At 40.9% G+C, this 19,326-nt stretch overlaps 1 protein-coding gene across 1 annotated transcript in view; it reads right to left on the reverse strand.

The window, feature by feature from the left end:
* Positions 1–1,216: 1,216 nt before the first annotated feature.
* The window catches only part of Atp12a (ATPase H+/K+ transporting non-gastric alpha2 subunit), a 30,273-nt gene continuing 12,163 nt past the window's right edge, over positions 1,217–19,326 (reverse strand). The window contains exons 9-23 of the mRNA XM_015499319.2: positions 18,124–18,322; positions 17,855–17,964; positions 16,304–16,438; positions 11,975–12,167; positions 9,625–9,800; positions 8,784–8,920; positions 6,746–6,896; positions 5,825–5,993; positions 5,582–5,736; positions 3,939–4,062; positions 3,602–3,747; positions 3,022–3,155; positions 2,772–2,873; positions 2,254–2,345; positions 1,217–2,027 (exon numbers count right to left, since the gene is read on the reverse strand). Coding sequence (XP_015354805.2) covers positions 1,999–2,027; positions 2,254–2,345; positions 2,772–2,873; positions 3,022–3,155; positions 3,602–3,747; positions 3,939–4,062; positions 5,582–5,736; positions 5,825–5,993; positions 6,746–6,896; positions 8,784–8,920; positions 9,625–9,800; positions 11,975–12,167; positions 16,304–16,438; positions 17,855–17,964; positions 18,124–18,322 — 2,052 coding nt within the window. The 3' untranslated portion in view covers positions 1,217–1,998. The remainder of the gene's footprint in view (positions 2,028–2,253; positions 2,346–2,771; positions 2,874–3,021; positions 3,156–3,601; positions 3,748–3,938; positions 4,063–5,581; positions 5,737–5,824; positions 5,994–6,745; positions 6,897–8,783; positions 8,921–9,624; positions 9,801–11,974; positions 12,168–16,303; positions 16,439–17,854; positions 17,965–18,123; positions 18,323–19,326) is intronic.

Below are 19,326 nucleotides of genomic sequence, written 5' to 3' on the forward strand. Positions count from 1 at the left end.
AGAAGCTTCTTCAAATTTAAATCTTTTCAAGCTTACTCCTATCCCAAATACCTACCCTCCCTCCCTCCCTCCCTCCCTTCCTTCCTTCGATTGAAACTAGGAGTGCTTTAACAGTGACCTACATCCCCAGTTCTTTTTATTTTTTCTTTGAGACAGACTCTCACTATATTGCTGACTTTGGCCTCAAACTTGCAATCCTTCTGCCTCAGCCATTTCCTGACTTGCTGGGATTACAGGTATGTGCCACTGCACAGGCTCCAAAGTAAGTTTTATAGTTTTGTGCCATGTTAATAACCTCCTGCTGGCTCTGGCAGGACAAAGAGCTGCCAAGTGTTACCGGCAACCTGGCAGGAAAAAGAAATGACAAGTTATTCATAGATGAAGCCTGGAAAGCCTTAACTGCCTTGTTGGAACTGGAATGAGGCAATCCTACACTGCCCCAACTACCCTGGAAAGGGTTTCCAGCTCACTGAACTACTAATGGGAGATTAACCTCACGATAATTGTGGCTGAACCTAGAGATTAAGAGCCATGAGAATGGTGACATTATTTTAGCTTAATGTCACCACACACAATACACATTGGACATTATAATCTATTTACATAAAATTATGATGGCTCCCTTACCTCTTTCATGTTCCTAAAAGTGAACCATGAGAACATGCGTTTCTAAGTTTCCCTTTCCTAGTTCCAGAGCTATCAGCCTAGAGCCATCAGCAGCAGATGCCCTCCTGTCAAAGACTAGGGGAGAGACCATTAGGAAAAAGTTTAACCAAATATAATTTTTAGGTTCAATCAAATCAATTAGTTCTGGGTATGTGATTGATGAAAAGGCTGTGAAAATGACTTTCCCTAGGGTGCCACTGCTGAAATGAGTCTCGACTAAGAGTTGTGGGCAGCATGGAGGCACAGGCTAGAGTGCAAGTATATGTAGAAAATGTTCAGAAGGAAAATCTTACCTTTCATGGATAAGTAAAATGATTGGAAAGAGCAAGAAAAACTAAATAAATAAAAGGAAATCACATTGCATCTTTTTTGTGTACTGTGCTCTGCATCCTAGAAAAACTCAAATTAAATTAGAACACCACAATGAGATCTAGTTTTAGAAAACATTTTTTACTAAAAAATCAGGCCTCTTCAGACCTGTTAACATGATGTGAGTCACACATGAATATATCTAAATTACAACCAAAACATGACTGACATAAAATCATTTCCAGAGAGTCTGGAGGCTTGTTTTTTTAAGAAATAAATATTACTATTTAATCCACAGTGGTCTCTGCTGAGGTTTAATCCTGGTAAATAAAGTTCCCTTTGATGAGTTGAGAATTCTGAGTTAGGATATACAAAATGGACTTGGAGCTTTGGTTTGGAGGATAGAGAGGGTTCTGGGTGGGACATGAAAGGGCTGAGAAGGTGACAGGAGGCAGGATAGGGTGACAAAGCCAGGGAAACTGTCACAAACTGAAGGAGATCTCAGAGTCAAAACTGAGGTCATCTGTGCTGCTGTGATGTATGCCTGCTACCACTTTGACCTCCCACAAACATTCAGCTAAGTTAGCCTTTTGTGAGCATGGTGACCATGAGCATATGTTCTTGGTAGGATTCACAGAAATCTCGAGAGGGGGGTGTCATTATGAGTGAGTGAGGTTTGAATAATCCTATACTGGTTTAAGGCAGACCCCAGCAGATACCAGATTACACTAGACTATTTAACAAAGTGAACTTTATATACATATAAACATGTTTTTCCTTATACCACTACCTAAAAGTTCACATATTTTAAATTAAGGAGATTGCGATAGAGATGAAAATTCTATATAAACAGTTGAATCATATTTAAAGTACAAAACATGAGTATGTTTCATATAGTTTTCTATATGAAAGTCTCTCTTGAGATTTGATGATGTCTGTACTGCAAGAGATCTCCCAGTGAGTAGCCAGAAGATGAAGAATATTCCCAATATGCTACTGGGAAACTTGGAGAGTGATGTGGTCTTAATAGTACATATTCTTATCCCACCAGCCTGTAGAGGTAGAAAAAAAAATAAATAAATGGAAAGCCTGTGGAAAGAGGTACAGAGGTTAAAAAATCATATTGCTGGGCCAGAGGTATAGCTTAATGGTAGGGAGCTTGCTAGCATGCATGAGGCCCTGGATTCAATCCCCAGCATGAGAGAGAGAGAGAGAGAGAGAGAGAGAGAGAGAGAGAGAGAGAGAGAGAGAAAGAAAGAAAACCACATCATTACTCACTTCCAGGGTAGAGCCTGATGAAGAGTTTTCGCACTTCATCATACACCCAAATCAAGATGGCATGTGGTATAGCCACGAACCAATACTGAGGCCTGAAAACAGAGAGGAGGAAGATGAGCCCTAGTTTATTCAAAGGGTTAGTCCAGTCCCTGGCCAATGAGTAGGGCAGCTTCATCTTCATTTTCCTTACCTTACTAAAAAGAATTACAAATCCACTGAATCACACAACATAGACCTGGAAAACTCCTTATTTAACCTTTACTATGACTGCTAAAAGCAACATCTGCCTTTGACACAACCTGTTGGATGAGGGTGGAGATGGCTTAGTGAGGCCTGAAAAACCCATTTCTTCTTTTGGAAAATAGGTAGGTCAAGGGCTGGGCTCTTAGAGCATGGAATCAGTTTGACTTCTTTGGAAAGACTTTGTTGGGAAGAGCTGGTGAGAATCCTAGTGTTTGTTTAGAACAACTTAGAACAGGGGCTGGCTCTTTGCTCTATGCTGTTAAAGCCAAACTCACCTAAGCATAGTAAAACTCAGGGCTGTGACGCTCCCAAGGCCATAGGATAGGATCAGTGCGATGATTATCTGTGAGGCAATTCCCACCCAGATGACTTTATTTCTGCAACACACACAAAAGCAAATGGATTCTGAATTCCAGTGGCTCCATGATCATGTACCCAGCAGACCATGCCACTGGAGTCAGCACCTTGTGCATTACAGTATGGCCATAGGTGGGTTATATATATGAGGTCAGGGATAGGAAGTACCTGAAGAGTCCCTGTTGGAAGATAGAATTTCTCCGAGTTTTCCTGATGATCAGATCTGCTATTTGCTGGATCATGATGCCAACAAAGAAGGCTGTGTAGCCTGTCCACTCTAAGTATTTCCTCTGGTACCTTGTCTGTCAATGGGCAGAGAAAGATGAGATGTGAGACCTTGAGGGGGAATTTTAGGGGGATTCCACTGCCCTTCTATAAAGCTTGACTCCTTCTCCAAACTCAGCCAGATTGAGGGTGGACTACCTCCTTGTGTTTGGAAAGAAATATCTTTTTCCTTGAATCAGGTGAATAGAAAAAGATAGAAACTTATTTGGCCCAACTGTTGGACTGGTTGTGCACTATTGACAAAGCTAACTAAAAAAGTGAACTTTTGGTTTAGTTTGAGAAATGTGGCTAAGTCTCAGCAATGGCTAAACCAGTGTCAGTGAGGAACCACCAACACTATTAACTAAGCAGCTTCTAAAATTTGTTTCAAGGCTGTTTGGGAAAATAGAGGTTCTATCTTGGTTCAGGAAGGGCTTTGGAAGGAGGTAATAACTAAGTGATGATGGCAGAGCTCTCAACTTACCCATTCCTGTCCATAGCTGTCTTCTAAGTCATTCATATCATCTTTTTCCCATTCTACCCGTAGGTTAATGAGAGAGGTGGGCCAAAAGCCTTCTTGTGCATAGACAGTGAAATATACAAGGAAAGCTCCCAGGGCTTGCATGAGACCTGAAGGAGTAAGAGATACAGACATATGATGACCTCAGAGAATTACCTTGCTTGTCCTGGGACTCCTCTCAGCCTCTCTTGCCATCCAACCCCACCCCAAAGGAAAAAAACACATTCTGCCTGTGCCTAGGACTCAAATGAATTCTCTAGGGAGGGCCCTGTGTGACAAGGAGGAAATTCCCTCATCATACCAATGTGCAGGTAAGAGTAGACGGCAAGTTGCTCGTTTACCAATCTGTCTTTCTTCTTGTGGCGAGGCTTCCTGTTCATAATGTCACTTTCAGCTTTTTCGTAGGCCAAGGCAATGGAGGGGATCTAAAGGGGAAGAAGGCCCAGGAAGCTTAATACTGGAATGAATGCTCTGTCTACCCATAAAGTGATGGTAATAGCTATGGCCTAGCAAAGGTAGGGGTCTGCTAGATGGTGGTGGTGGGGATGTGGAACTAGTCCATTCAGGGTGCAGGCAATAGAGGCAACAGTTGGAATTCAGACTGTATGGTTTTTAAGAAGAGTTGGCTTTAAAAAATCATTCTATTTTTCATCATTACATAATGTGTTCTAAACAATGATTATTATAAATAATAATCATTGTTTAATATTATAATTAGTTCTAAATAATAGTTCTAAATAATAATCATTGTTAAATATTATAATTAGTTCTAAACAATGATTATTATAAATCATAAACTACTTTTCCTCTCCAGGGACAATTTCCTGTACCACCTTTCCCCCTTTGGTGTGCAGCTAGATCCCAAAGCAATATGCTAGAATATTGGTCCTCTCACAGGTCCCACCACAGTGGACCAGTTAAAAGAGATTCTTGGACACCATGTCCAGACTTCTTGATTTAGGAAGTCAAGTTTTGGATCAGAGAATTTGCATTTCTAACAAGTATTACACTTGGAGAACCACTGCAGTAGAGAAAAATGAGCAAACTTAAAGGGCTTGGAAAGTGATCTATCTACTGTGGGGACCTTGACTACCCCCAAAGGTAAAGACATCTCTAGTTTCTCTGAGATGCAGGTATTATACTTGAGTACTATATAGAATGAGATGGGGAAGGAGGCAATTTACAGGCCTATTTTGTGTTGTGCATCTAGCTTTTTCTCTGTTGCTGTTTCTTCTTGTCTCAGTAAGTCAGACTCACATAGGGGACTTTCACAAAGCTTTGTTTAAATGGATACATACTGGACAATGGGAAGATTTAGGTGGCAGTATTGTTGGATAAAGCTTTATAAGTCTTAATAATTGTTCCTTTGTACTGTGTGTATAGATAAAGAATCTGATATGGAAGCCCCTTAACTAACAAAGACAGGAACTCTTTACTTGGGTGGTTATTTTACCTTGCCCAAATAGGGAGGGACATGAACTGGATCTGATCAATGGCATAATTTTTTGGAGGGTCAAGACTCATGTCTTTTTTGGTGAGAGGTGCTCTACCACTAAGCCACATCCCTAACCCCAAGACTCTTTTCTTGAACAGTTCTACATGGAGTAAAGTGGTATTTATTTATTTTGGCTGGGGTTGAATACAGAGCCTTGTGCATGCTAGGCAAGCACTCTACCACTAAGTTACATCCCCAGAGTGAAGTGGTTTTAATTTCCAAACACTTGACAAATGTCCTAAGTCTCTTGCTTTGGATTTTGGTCTATGGACCAGTGGAACTGATGTCACCTGAGAGCTTGTTGGCAATACAGAACTTCAGAACCCACTGCAGGGAAGTTTAAGAGCACCGACTATTATTGTCTATCTCATGGCCCTTGAAAGAAACAACCCTGAACTTTATATCCCCTGGGGCTGTTATCAGACTCTGTTCCTTTTAGCGCCACTTACAATGTCTGTGCCCAGGTCAATGAACAGGATGGTGATGGTGCCAATGGGAAGAGGGAGCCCAACAATGATGTAGATCAAAAACGGGCAAAGTTCAGCAATGTTCTTGGTCAGGGTATACGCAATAGTCTTCTTTAAGTTGTCAAAGATCAGGCGACCTGGACAAAGATGTCTCATTATAGGACTTGCTTCTAGTCCCCCAGGCAACTCCAGTCCTTGGGAAGACACCCCGAGACTCCCACTCACCTTCCTCCACTCCTGTGACTATAGATGCAAAGTTGTCATCCAGCAAGACCATGTCGGCTGCATTTTTGGCAGCATCAGAACCTGCTATTCCCATGGCAATCCCAATGTCTGCTTTCTTTAGAGCTGGAGAATCATTTACTCCATCTCCTGTCACAGCAACAACTGCATCCTATGGGTACCCAGTGAAAAAATGAGACAGAGTAGGTCTAAGGGGCCATAGGATGAACAAGAAAAACATGGCCTGCCTTTCAATTTGAGCTGTAAGGACTACTATAGCTCAAATGAAGGGCCCATTGGGAAGAAAAATAAAGATGGGAAATCTCAGAAACAAGATCAAGGAGCTCCAAACAAGGTGTGTTTACATGAAAAAACAAAACCATACAAAAACCAATGTGTGTGATAAGTAAACAGAGGTGTCTTGCATAGTTGGCCCACCATACTGATGGGTTCCATATCTACAGATTCAACCAACTGAGAATAGAAAATATTGGAAACAGAACATGCACGGAATCTTTTCTTGTCATGGTTCCTTCTTAAACAATATGGTATAAAACTATTTTCATAGCACTTACATTGTATTTAGGTATTTCAAGAAATCTAAAGATTTAAAGTATATGGGAAGTATATAGGTGCAAATGAAAAAAAGTCTTCAAAAATCCCCAGGGATATTAAGGCATGACTGTATCTTATGGCTTCACATATTTTGTGTTATATTTTTACACTTCTAAATTTTCTACATCCACACCTACCACAGTGCAAATGCCTGGCTGTCAGAAACCCCAGGTACTCATGATAAAATGCAGAGAGACGAAGAATATGTGGCCATGCGAGGGTTTCAAAAGAGGACAGGGTGTCAGCCCACCTGATCTCTGCTCTGCATTTGCCCATGGACAGGATGGGTTTGATCAGTCATCCACCCACCTGCCTCTGACAACCCTCCACAATGATCAGCTTCTGTTGAGGGGATGTTCGGGCAAAGACAATTTCTGGGTAGTTGGCTAAGAGCTCATCCAGCTGTTCTGGGCTCATATCCTTCAGCTCCATGCCAGTCACCACAGCAGCTTTAGCATCCCTAGAAGGGCCAGAAGAAAGTAAGTGAGGCACAAAGCCAGATCTTAGGTTGAAACACTGTTATGGGCAACAGTAAGCTTCTTTAATGTCATCACATAGAATATAACATCCTTGACACTGAATGTCTAGTGAGGTCTTACTGATGATAGGTACTAGGGACACTTTGGTTTCCATTTAAAAATAGTAAACTGAGGCTAAAAAATAAGGCCATTTCCTGGTATCCTAGGAATCAAATGCCAAGTAGCCTTTTCTTTGCAGGAATGGATAGAAGTGGTGCTTCATGGGGTTGGGGGCAAGGAAAAGGAAAGTCAAAAATCTGCCTGTTCAGGGCGGGGTGTTTAGCTCAGTGGTGGAGTTCTTCCTTATAATGAATGAGGCCCTGAATTTAGTTCCTAACTCCACAATAAATAAATAAATTAATAAAATAAAAATAAAAAATGGGTCCTGAAATTCTCTTATATCAATACACATAGGTAATAATTCTTTGCTGTTATTTCAGGTTTATAGAAGGCTACTGTGTGCAATGTGCTCTGTAGGAGGAAGTCTTTTTTACTTTTTATTTTTAGGTGGACACAATATCTTTATTTTTATTTTTATGTGGTGTTGAGGATCGAACCCAGTGCCTTGCGCATGCCAGGCGGGTGCGCTACCAGTTGAGCCACATCCCCAGCCCCAGGAAGTCTTCTTTGAGCAAAATTATTGTCTGCTGACTATACAAATAAGGTTCTGCAGGGCATGGTGACATAAGCCTGTAACCCCAGCTAGATATTATAACAGGGATTTAAAATTTTTTTATTTTTAAACTGAGTCTTACTAAGTTGCTGAGGCTGGCCTCCAACTTGTGATTCTCCTGCCTCAGCCTCCTGAGTCTCTGGGGTTACAGGCCTGTGCCTATGCATCTGACCTTAGGGATTCTTGATTATAAATATTTGACTGTACCATTCCTTAGCTAAACTCTTCAGGAATTTTCTACCATGGTCCTGGCAGAATCCAGAATTCTTAACTTGGATTGTCAGGAAGGCCAGTGTGTGTGGCCTGAGCGGTTGAATTTTACCTCCTCTTGGCTCTCCTCCCCAGCCTACCAAATGGAGACCCCATACCTCCACTGCCCCAAGGACTGCACAGATCTTCCTTGTAGGAATAGGCATCTCTCACCTCAGTTTCCCTTGGCTAAAACTCCACATTTTAGCCTTCAAATCTCAAATCTGCCTTTTTTCTTTAAGTTTATGTAAATTTTTAGTTTTTCAAATTTTGTTTTTCCCCTCTTGGTGCTAAATACTGCAATTCTAGCACTTGACTCAAACCACAAGTCTACATAACTGCTCATAAAAAATAACAAGGTAAGGTGGAAAGGAAAGAATGGTTTTTTGCCCTTTTACAGCTGCCAGACTATATTATTATATCTTCATAAAGTCAGAGGTAAAGAAGGGGATAAAATAAAACATTCACAAAAGTATTTACTTCATTCTGCTGTTCAGTGTGGCAATTTGTATGAAAATGTATAATCCTATAATTTTAATTTTTTGAGATGAGGTCTTGCTATATTGCCCAGACTAGTCTTGAACTCCTGGACTCAAGTATACTCTGAGGTTTATACAATGATAAAACTGCATTTCTTAGAACTTTTCCCTGTTGTTAAGCTACACATGCTATACTTCATTGAATTTTGAAATTTCAGACAAAGAATACATAAAGGTTCATTCTCATGCTATCAATAGAGTGCCTGGCACAGATACATAATAAAAGTTGAAATGAATTAATGAATATGTGAATTATAGATCAAATCAACCCAGCATTACCCTGAGATAGTGTTTGGCAAAAAGGTGATCTGCTCCAGAACCAAAAAAGACCCCTGGGTAAGAACTTGTGATATTGGTTCTGTGCTTACCGTTTGTCAACTTGCTCCACAGCAATGTTGAGGCGTTTTGCAATGTCTTCCACTGTTTCACTGTTAGCTGAAATAATCCCTACACTCTTGGCAATAGCTTTGGCTGTGATGGGATGATCACCTGTAACCATAATAACCTAGAACACAGATAACAATGACTTGTGGATAATGAGGAATTTGGCTGGCCAAAGTAGGGGCAATGGTTCCATGTCACCTACTCTGCCAGGACTAGGTAGAATATTGTTAGCAATAGCTATTGTTTTCCCTATGGACAATTTTGATCTAAGACACAAGTACTATGAAGGACACACTGATCCCATTGAGTCTATCTTTGCTCCTGGGCTTCTTAGATTTCTTCCTCTGACATTGGAGGACACTCTTCTACTTCCATGTCACTGTGTTTGTGAGGAGGCCTATAGATGTCTATTTGAGACAGCCCTGAGCAGCTTCAGTAGTCTTGATACTAATATGGTAATATGTAATAGAATTCATATTTTGGCTTAAATATCATGACAATAAATGGATTATGGAGGCTAAACCTCAAGACTAGTAAAATCTTTTATTATCTATCATGGTCTAGGGCAAGACATGGCTAATTCATGGCACTGGGAGATTCTTCTTGACGTAGTTTCTGTGGTGGTTCATTCCACATAGATACAATAATTTTGCTTTTATGAGACAGTTACTGAAATCTGAACACAGTGAAGATAGGGACTCAAAAAGGGGGGATTATGACATTTACTTGAGTAGACCTAAATACTGACCATATCCTACAACAATATTCTGATAAAGTGTTGCAACATAAATGGAGGGCTTTTTGAATCAGGAAAATAACTCCCACCTTGATCCCTGCACTCCGGCATTTGGTAACTGCATCTGGCACAGTAGACCGAGGGGGATCTATCATCGACAAGAGCCCCACAAAACAGAGGTTGGAGGTAGGAAAGTTAATGGTGTCTATATCAAATGAGTAGGTCTCTGGAAACTTGTCTGCTGGCAGGTAGAGATGACAGAAACCTGGAATGGACATGAATTTGGAAGTCAATGAAACTGGATAAGGAATGACAAAAGGAAAGGGGGCCTGGGGGCATGTAGCTCAGTGGTAGAGTGTGTGGGTTAAATTCTCAGCACCAACAAACAAACAAAAACAACAAAAGGAAAGGGCAAACATGTTGATACATTCTCTTTTTTTTTTTATGTTGATACATTCTCAATCCTTGACTACTTTACCAATAAAGTAGTCATATACCAGAATCATTTAAATCCTTCAATTCCATAATATATGTTTTCTTTAGGAAAGACACATTTCATTCAAAAATAATTTAGTGTGTGCTCAATTGGTTCTATGCTATGTTCTAGAGATATAAAGACCAAGACAAATAAAATGGATAGCATTTTATTCTGATGTCTCCATTTAGTGGGCCAACAGAGCACTAAAGAGACAAATCATCAAAAGACATGCTATGGATTGCAGAGTAGAGCAACACTTCAGATATCTAGAGAGTCAGGAGAGATTTCCCAGGGGTTGGAAGGCCATTTTCTATAGAGAAACCAATACATGCTACTGCACAAAATGAGGAAAGAACTCAGGATGTCTGGGGAGTGTTAAGAAGTCTAGTCCTTCATTAAGATAAGTACAAGAGGGCTGGGGTACAGCTCAGTGGCAGAGTGTCTGCTTAGAATGTGTGAGGCCCCACATTGAATCTCAGCACCACCAGCACACACACACACACACACAGTACAAGAGAAAAGCCATTAGAAACGGGGTAGACCCATCCTTGTCTCCTAGGCATTAGCCTGTCTCAGGTTGGGGTAGAAAGGCATTCCTGTATCTGGTGACCTATATTTGGGTGACCCTTTCCTTGGCTTTTACACCAAATTAGTTCTCAGCATGGCCCGCTGCTTTACACACTTCAGTAAACCAGACTTTGAGTGGTCAAATATGAGGATCTCGGAGTGACTCTATCAGATAGGGACTAACCCTGTGTTGAAAAGATTACTTGGTGCTGTGGGTTACTGAGGGCATACTTAAATCACTAACAGCTCATTTGTATATTTTATCTGCTTTACAAACTCATATACCTTTTAGAAACACATTTCATGGATTCCATATCTATTGGTAAGCATTTTCCTGTGATTAATGAGCCTTATCCTTCAACTGTGAGCTTCTGTTTCCTTGAATTCATCATTATGTGGTTCTGAACAGGAGGTGCCATTTGGTCAATCCATGATTCTGACAATGAACCACATTGTCTCCCATGAAACCCCTTCTTTTACCACAGTGGCTCTATTTTTAAGGTTCCTTCCACCACTAACATGCCCTATCTCAGTTACTGGTATTACTTTTATTCCTACTTGCGAAATGGAAGGCTAAATAATTTTTTGTCAGTATTCTTCTCTAATCTGTTACTAAATCTTAACCACTCTGCCTCCACGAAGGCTCTGGCACCTGACCTCTCCTTTGCATTCCTGTAGCCTTGCATCAAATTCCCACCCCCTTTACCTGAATTAGTATAGTCACCTCCTGCTAAGGTTTAGGTCTCCTTACTACCACCAAAGATTATCCTTAAGAAGTATTGTTAACTCTAACCAGCTCCCCCTTGCTTCAAGACTAGGGTGTTCTTTACTAACTGCAGGATGAAACCCCAATTCTTTGCAACATATTCAAGGGCTCCATATCATGATCTCCAATCTATTTTCCAGCCCCTCTTCACATACCTGCACCATCTCATTTACGCTGCAGGTCTGTAGGAATTGGGTAGCTTCATCCTGCATGCATAAATCCTATCCCTTTCTGCCTCTGCTTGGCCTTTGTTGTTTCTTCTCCATGGATACTCTCCCCCACCTCTCTGAATACCACCATTCAAGGCCCAGTTTTGAAATGTCACTCTTTCCGTAAAGTCTTTGATTTTGCTTGTCTACAAGTGACTCCATTCTCCTTGGTGTCATCACATTTTTATATGTTACATCCTGTTTATCATATATGTGTATATTTTTTGCAGTGCTGGGGATCAAACATGAGAGGCAGTGTTTCACAAATGTGCTCTGCCACTGAGGTATAGCCCTAGCCTTTTGTGTCCTTCTTTATATGACTGTATGACCCATGTGATAACCACACTACTGTTAGCTCATGAGGCCGCCTATTCCATACCTCCTGGGAGATGGACAGGGGTCCTATGGTCTGTACTCACCCAACACACGCTCGCCCAGCCCACCCAGCTCCATGTAGGCTGTATGGAATTCCGCAGCAGTGCTTTTGTCCAGTGGCTGCTCCTGACCATTGATCATTATAGTGCTGCACTTCTCCAAGATCCTCTCGGGAGCCCCTTTCATCACCATGAGGAAGCGCTTGTCGTTGGGGTCCTCTGTCTCATGTATGGAGAGCTGGGAGGTCATGAATTGATAGATAAAGCATCTTTACCATGGCTCTTCTGATTTTTGATAGATAAAGCATCTTTACCATGGCTCTTCCAACTAATAATAGGACAAGAAGGGGAAACACACTCCTTTCTTTCCATGTGTCTTTAAAGTATAAAGGAGGGAGAGGAATAATGACATCTCTAGGCATATCCTATCCTTTTTATTTTTGTGTTCAATTAATATGCAGAATCCTAGACTTGACCCTGGCTCAGAGGGGCACAGTGAGTTGGATTCCAAATTAAGTGAAGCTTGTCTTTCAGACAGACACTGACTGCATTAAGGAGGCCATATGTGGCTCTCCTTCTGGAACAAGCTCTCCCAGGGAGCTCTTGAGAGTCTGAAGTTCATAGTCTCTGTGTCTTACTGTCTTTCCCAGCCTCTGGTGAGCAGATAAGTATCTTTCAGACCTGAGCTCTGAGAGCAGCAGGGATTTTTTTTTTTTTTGGTACTGGGGGTTGAACCCAAAGGTACTTTAGCACTGAACTTCATCCCCAGCACCTCCACTTTTGGTACCAGGGATTGAACCCAGGGGTACTTTACCATTGAGCTATATATCCTCAGCCCCTTTTTTATTTTTGGTACCAGGGATTGAGCCCAGGTGCACTTTACCACTGAGCTACAACCCCAACCCTTTTTATTTTGTATTTTGAGACAGGATTTCTCTTAAATTGCTTAGGACTTCTATAAATTGCTGAAGCTGGCCTTGAACTTGTGATTCTCCTGCCTTAGCCTTCCAAGTTGCTGGGATTACAGGTGTGTGTCATTACCCCCGGGTCATCCCCATCTCTTTTTATGTTTTATATTAAAACAGGGTCTTACTAAGTTGCTTAAGGCCTTGCTAAATTGCTGAGGTTGGCCTGGAACTTGTGATCCTTCTGCCATATCCTCCTGAGTTGCTGGAATTATAGGTGTGTGCCACTGTAGTTGGCCTCAGGAAACTCTGCTCCCCAAGCCCCAGGTAGCTTTTGAAATTTGCAGTCTTTGGTAGAAAATACAAAGAAAAATGCTACCATTTTGAGTTCAAGAGTTGATTCCACACCAGTAGATCTTGGCCTCAGAGATATTAAAGATGAGTTCAATTGGAAAAAGAAATGCAAATAGGTTGCCAGCTTTTAAAAATTATTATTTTTCCTTGTGGTCAAGTAAAGACATTAAAACAACAGCAACAGCAACAGCAACCAACCAACCAAAACCCAACCCAACCCAACTCAAACCAAAAAATACTCCCAACTATTATCACTGTCATTTCCCAAAAGATATGGCAGGGAGGGTGTTATAGTTCACTGGCAGAGCATCTGCTTAGAATGCACGAAGCCCCAGGTTCAAACCTTAACACTGCAAGCAAACTAACAAAAAACCCTAAGGCCCTGAGCACTATTTTTATCACCATGTGTGAAGGTGGAAACTGAGGTTCAGAGAAGGTTCAATGATATGCTCAAGTTCACATATGAGTAGGTACTGGGCTGGCATTTAAACCCAAGCTAGCAGGTTCTAGAGTACCTGTCCTGAATCATGGAGGATGTAAAGAATAATCTTTTCAATTACATGAATTCATCTTTATAGAAAACTATGAAGCATTTTCTTAATTTTCCAATGTGCCCTAAACAATATTCTCATGGAGTAGGGTGTGGTGTAATCCCAGCAACCTAGGAGGCTGAGGCAGGAGAATCACAGGATCATGGCCAGCCTCAGCAAAGAAACTTAGTAAGGCCCTAAGCAACTTAGTAAGAGATAATGACTTAAAAAAAAATTCTCATGGACAGTCTGTTTGGAGTATGGCTATTCCAAGATCAATAAGATACAGATTTTCCACTTTCTTTGCTTCCACTGAATGATACATATAGAACTCCAATGCCACACTGTCTAAAGCTCTGTATACAGTGTTGCACTAATGGCCCCCAATATTGACCTGGGCTGACCTTTACAGTGGGAGCTCACATAGGCCCTCTTTCCCCTTTCTGGTCCCAGCTTCACTTTCTACTCCAATGTGTTATACATGAGGCCTAATGGAACCTACTCTCATTTCTCATGACAGAAAATGCCTTTGCCGTGGTAGATGGCACCTCAGGAACATTCTGAGTCTTATTTCTGCTTAAAAGATCACCTAGCCTTGACTTTTCCAGGATGGACTACCTAGCCCCGCTTGAAATCTTGACTCTGGCCCTCTCTAGCTGTGTTCCAATCCTTTATACCTTAATTTCCTCATCCTCTACTTACCTTGTAAAGTCATTATGAAAATGAATGATTGAATACATGTAGAAATTAGCACAAACTAGCTACTAGTACTGCTATCTTATGATCATTACTCCTTCTATTTTCACTTAAGTTTCAAATAAGAGATAATTTCCTGGCTTTAATATCATATACATTTTTGTTAGTTGTCTAGTTAGCTAACCATGACTAGCTACTATCCAGAAAGAAGATGTTTGTGACACAAATAGTTCTTCATCAAGCCTAAATTTCATCCAAACAAAGGTGGATAGATAATCATCAGAAATTTCTACAAACATATGGTTATCCTATTTATACATAGTATGCCACACAATGTGCCACACAATGATGTTTCAGTCAGGGAGAGACTACATATATCATAATGGTCCCTTAGATTATAATGGAGTTAAAATTTCTTACTGCCTAATATTTTTACCATTCAGATATGTTTAAATACACAAGTACTTACATGTGTTGGGGTTGCCTACAGTATTCAGCATGGTAACATGCTTTACAGGTTTGTAGCCTAGGAGCAACAGGCTCTACCATATAACTTAGGTGTGCAGTAGGTTTGTGTAGGTATACTCTATGATGATTGCACAATGATGAAATCATCTAACAACACATTTCTTAGAAGATTGTATCCCCATCATTAAGCAACATATGACTACTTCACTGTATATATAAAGCCCAAGTACTGATCCATCCATCTTAGGTTGGGATTCTCTCATGTGTAACAGGACCTTGGGCTACAAAGAGTCATTTGTTGAACAGGAAGATGAAGATGGCTGATTGTTGGCCATCCTTGGAGTAATGTAGAATAATTAAACAAGGATGGCCAAGTTTTTCCTGAGCAGTGGTTAGAAAAAAAAATACCTACCAATGGCCTATGGGCTAGAACCAGAAAACAATGTGACTAGTCATCTGAGGAGTCTTATTTTCCTTAGGGCAAAGCCTATGTGTAGTAGAAAATGCATGGACTTTGGAGTCAGACTTATCTTTAAGGGATTAATTTCAGTACTTCCTGGGATACCAAAATCCACAAATGCTCAAGTCTTTCATATAAAATGATCTTGCCAGGCATGGTGGCACACGCCTGTAATCCCAGCAGCTTGGGAGGCTGAGACAGGAGGATAGTCCAGCCTCAGCAAAAAGCAAGGTGTTAAGCAACTCAGTGAGACCTTGTCTCTAAATTAGAAAATACAAAATAGGGCTGGGGATGTGACTCATTGGTTGAGTGCTACCGAGTTCAATCCCTGATACCCTCCAAAAAAGAAGATCTAGTATTTGCATAAAACCTATGCACATCTGCCCATTCTCTGCACTCTAGGTGACTTATACTACCTAACACAATATACGTGTTAAGTAAACAGCTGGTACATGCTATTGTTTTGGGAATAATGACAAGAAATTGTCTGTGTAATTTTTTTGTTCCCAATTGTTTTTGATCCATGGTTCATTGAATCCAAGGTTGTAAAACTTGAGGGTACATAGGATCTAGTAAGGGTACTAGTTAAGCAATGAATGCTAGTTTTACCCACTTTTCCCATCTCTCATTGATCCTTTGTGTGTATCCTTTGTGCAAAAGGTGGTAATGGTGTGTGTTTGAAACACACACACACACACACAATTTGTAATATAGATGGATCATTTACAGAAGCAGCAGACCCTGATCATGTCTTTGCCTTTCTGTTTTTCTCTATTTCATGGAAATAAGGAGGCTAACAAAGGAACATTGACTTGGGCTTACCAGATGCTCTGACCCTAAATCCCAAAGATTATTTTTAAAAGCAGGTATCAATCAAATTGTGGGTTAACCAATGAATACATGCAAGTAGAAGTGTTGTTGCAGTGATAACAAATATTGCCAGTTGTGAGGAAAAACTCACCTGAAATTTGTTTGTAGAGTTAAAAGGGATTTCAGCTACTTTGCGGTTTCTTTTTCTAATTTCCATCACATCACCCAAAATGACCTCTGAGAATTTCAAAAGAGCAGTTTCCGAGGCATCTCCAACCACGACTTTCTGGGAACCAAAAGAAATAAATATTTACAGCAAATACTCTGGTTCTTGTGTGACAGTGTTTAATGAACCTACATGCCTTTAGCACAAGAACTAACATGTCTCCTGACTAAGCTTACCATCTAGCCGAAGAGACAAGGCTATCATGTGACCATCAATAACTGAATCCGGACCATGGTAAGAGTGTAAAACAGTGCTGTCACCTACCAGTACTAGAAAATTTCAAATAAGTGGGAGCTCTATGAGGACTGGAGGATTTGAGCTATACCACAGTGGACAGTGAAGGTTGCATTGTGAGTGTTGGAGGTACGGTTGGACATAGAGGGTGTGGCAAGATTTGGAGGTCCATGAAAGGCAAGCTGAAATCTAGACTCAAGAAGTAGAAAATAGGGAATCACAGGAAGATTTTTATCAAAGTTAGGTGATGATACATTCAATATCTGAGGAAAATTAGAGGCATGTGAAAATGACCATCATGGGAAGGAATTAACTAGAATCAGCAAAGCCCATGAAGAGGTTGGTCCAGCTATTTAGATGCAAGGTATTGTGATAAACACACCAAAAATACGAGAAAGTGGAATAATCAGTGCAGAAAAGTTGGCAAATGGAAAAGCCAGGAAAACAGATTCAGTGGCTCACTGAGATGGAAAAGAGAAAATAAAGAAGGGAAGAAGTAAGAAGGTAAGAGAGAGAAGGAAAAGGGGGAAGAGGGAGGAGAAGAGAATGAGGAGGGGGAGAAAGATGGGGAAAAGGGAAAGAGGAAAAAAAGAGTTTTATTTTACTTTATTTTTTATTTATTTGCAGAATTGGGAATTGAACCTAGAGGCATTTTGTCACTGAGCTATATGCCCAGGCTCTTTCATTTTTAATTTTGAGATAGGGTCTCACTAAGTTGTAAGGCTGGTCTCAAACTTGTGATCCTCCTGCTTTAGCCTCCTGAGTTGCTGGGATTACAGGCATGTGCCATGGTGCCCAGAGTTTATTTTATATTTCAATATTCCAATATTCTTGGCACTCCATTTGCCACCACATTCTAGTCAAGAGGACTATATATTAAGATCAGTCCCTTTATTTCCATTCAATTACACTTTAAACTTTAGTGAATGGCATTTATATAATAAAAACAAAACAAAACTTTGCTTATTTTCACTTAGCTTGTAAAAAAGTTAGGAAAGCAACTTAAAGACACGTTCATTTTCTGGAATAAGAGAATTTTCAAAAGGTCCTAAACGAGTATCCTGAGATCATCTGTGATTTCTCATAACTAGATAGAGTGAAGAAAACTTTATGTCTGTCTATGAGTTGGGATCTGCTCTTACTAGTGTAAACTTCACACAGCTAGAGAAATTATATCAAGTGCCCAAGAGAACAGAAAAAGTGATCTTGCACTGGCTAGACCAAGAGCTATAGCAGCTTTACCTTCATGATGGGGACACTTTCTTGTCCTGGTTTGAACTCAGCTCGATTACACAATGTTATTATTTTGGATAAGGAGGCCCATGTTCCAGAGCTTTGGTCAAAGGCTTGGTCTGGAACACAGAGAAAGACCAGTGGTCACTGTGAATGCTGGGCCTGTCATGTCCAAGTCACAACCTTCACACCCTGTTTGAGACTGGCTGCTATACTCAGCCAGTCCCTCTGCTTGAGTCTATAGATTTGGGTCTGAATAAACCCTCTAGAAAACTCACTTGATTGGTTTTCACTTGTGTCAGCCACGAAGATCTGGTTGTCGAACCATAAATGGGCCACAGTCATCCTGTTCTGGGTCAGGGTTCCGGTCTTGTCTGAGCAGATGATGGAGGTAGAGCCGAGGGTCTCTACTGCCTCTAGGTTCTTCACCAGGCAGTTCTTCTTGGCCATCCGTTTTGCTGTTAGTGACAGGGTAACCTGAAAGGAAAGAGCAAAGGAGGCTTTGGGAATAATCATTTTGAATTCAGGTTTAATCACAGAAGTTAGGTGTAATTGGGATTTTAGGAGAGAGCTGGAAAATTTTTAGACCAAAGATATAGTTGGCAATGCAGCAAGGTTTATCTAGTGACTTAAAAGCTACCAAAAGCCTTATAAGCCACAATATTTTTTCTTAAATTAAATATGGGGTAGTATTCTTGTCCCTTCATTCCTTGAAGAAAATGCTTCTGGGGGCCCACAGATAACAGACAGACTGCATGGCTGCAGTTTGGGAACATGTATAATTCCAAAGTGGAATGTGGAGGGCTGGGGTATAGCTCAGTGGTAAAGCACTTACCTAACAGGCAGAGGCCCTAGATTTGATCCCCAGCATTGGGGGATGGAGTGGGGAGCGGTGGGGAAACTTTAGCCACCTAGCCCCTGTCACTCATGAGCATGAATGGGTAAGAGAGACCTTGACTATTATAGACCAAAGAGGTTGTCCTCAAGGACTCACATGTTGCTTTGGGACCTTAAGAAACATTTGTGTTTTTTTTTTCTTTAAGGTAGTGAGGGATTGAACCCAGGGTTTCACACATACTAGGCAAGTATTCTACCACTGACTACAGTGCTAGCCCCAGTGTTACATTTTACAAGCTCCTTATTTTAAAGATCGGGAGGGAAAGGGAGAGAGAAAGGAAAGTGCATGGTAATAGAAGGAGACCCTCAGGGTTACACAGTGGAGGAGGTAGAGAGAGAGGAGGGGAGGGGAGGGGAGAGGTGGGGAGGGGGGAGGGTGGAGGATGGGAAAGGCAGCGGGAGGCACAAAGCGACACTAGGATGGCAATTTGTAAACAATGGGATGTGTAACTGAATGTGATTCTGCAATCTGTGTATGGGGGTAAAGGGTGGGAGTTTCATAACCCACTTGGAATCAAAGTGTGAAATATGATATATCAAGAACTATGTATGTTTTGAACACCAACAATAAAAATTAAAAAAAC

The sequence above is a fragment of the Marmota marmota genome, unplaced genomic scaffold (assembly GCF_001458135.2).
Source record: "Marmota marmota marmota unplaced genomic scaffold, marMar, whole genome shotgun sequence".
Classification (NCBI taxonomy): Eukaryota; Metazoa; Chordata; class Mammalia; order Rodentia; family Sciuridae; genus Marmota; species Marmota marmota.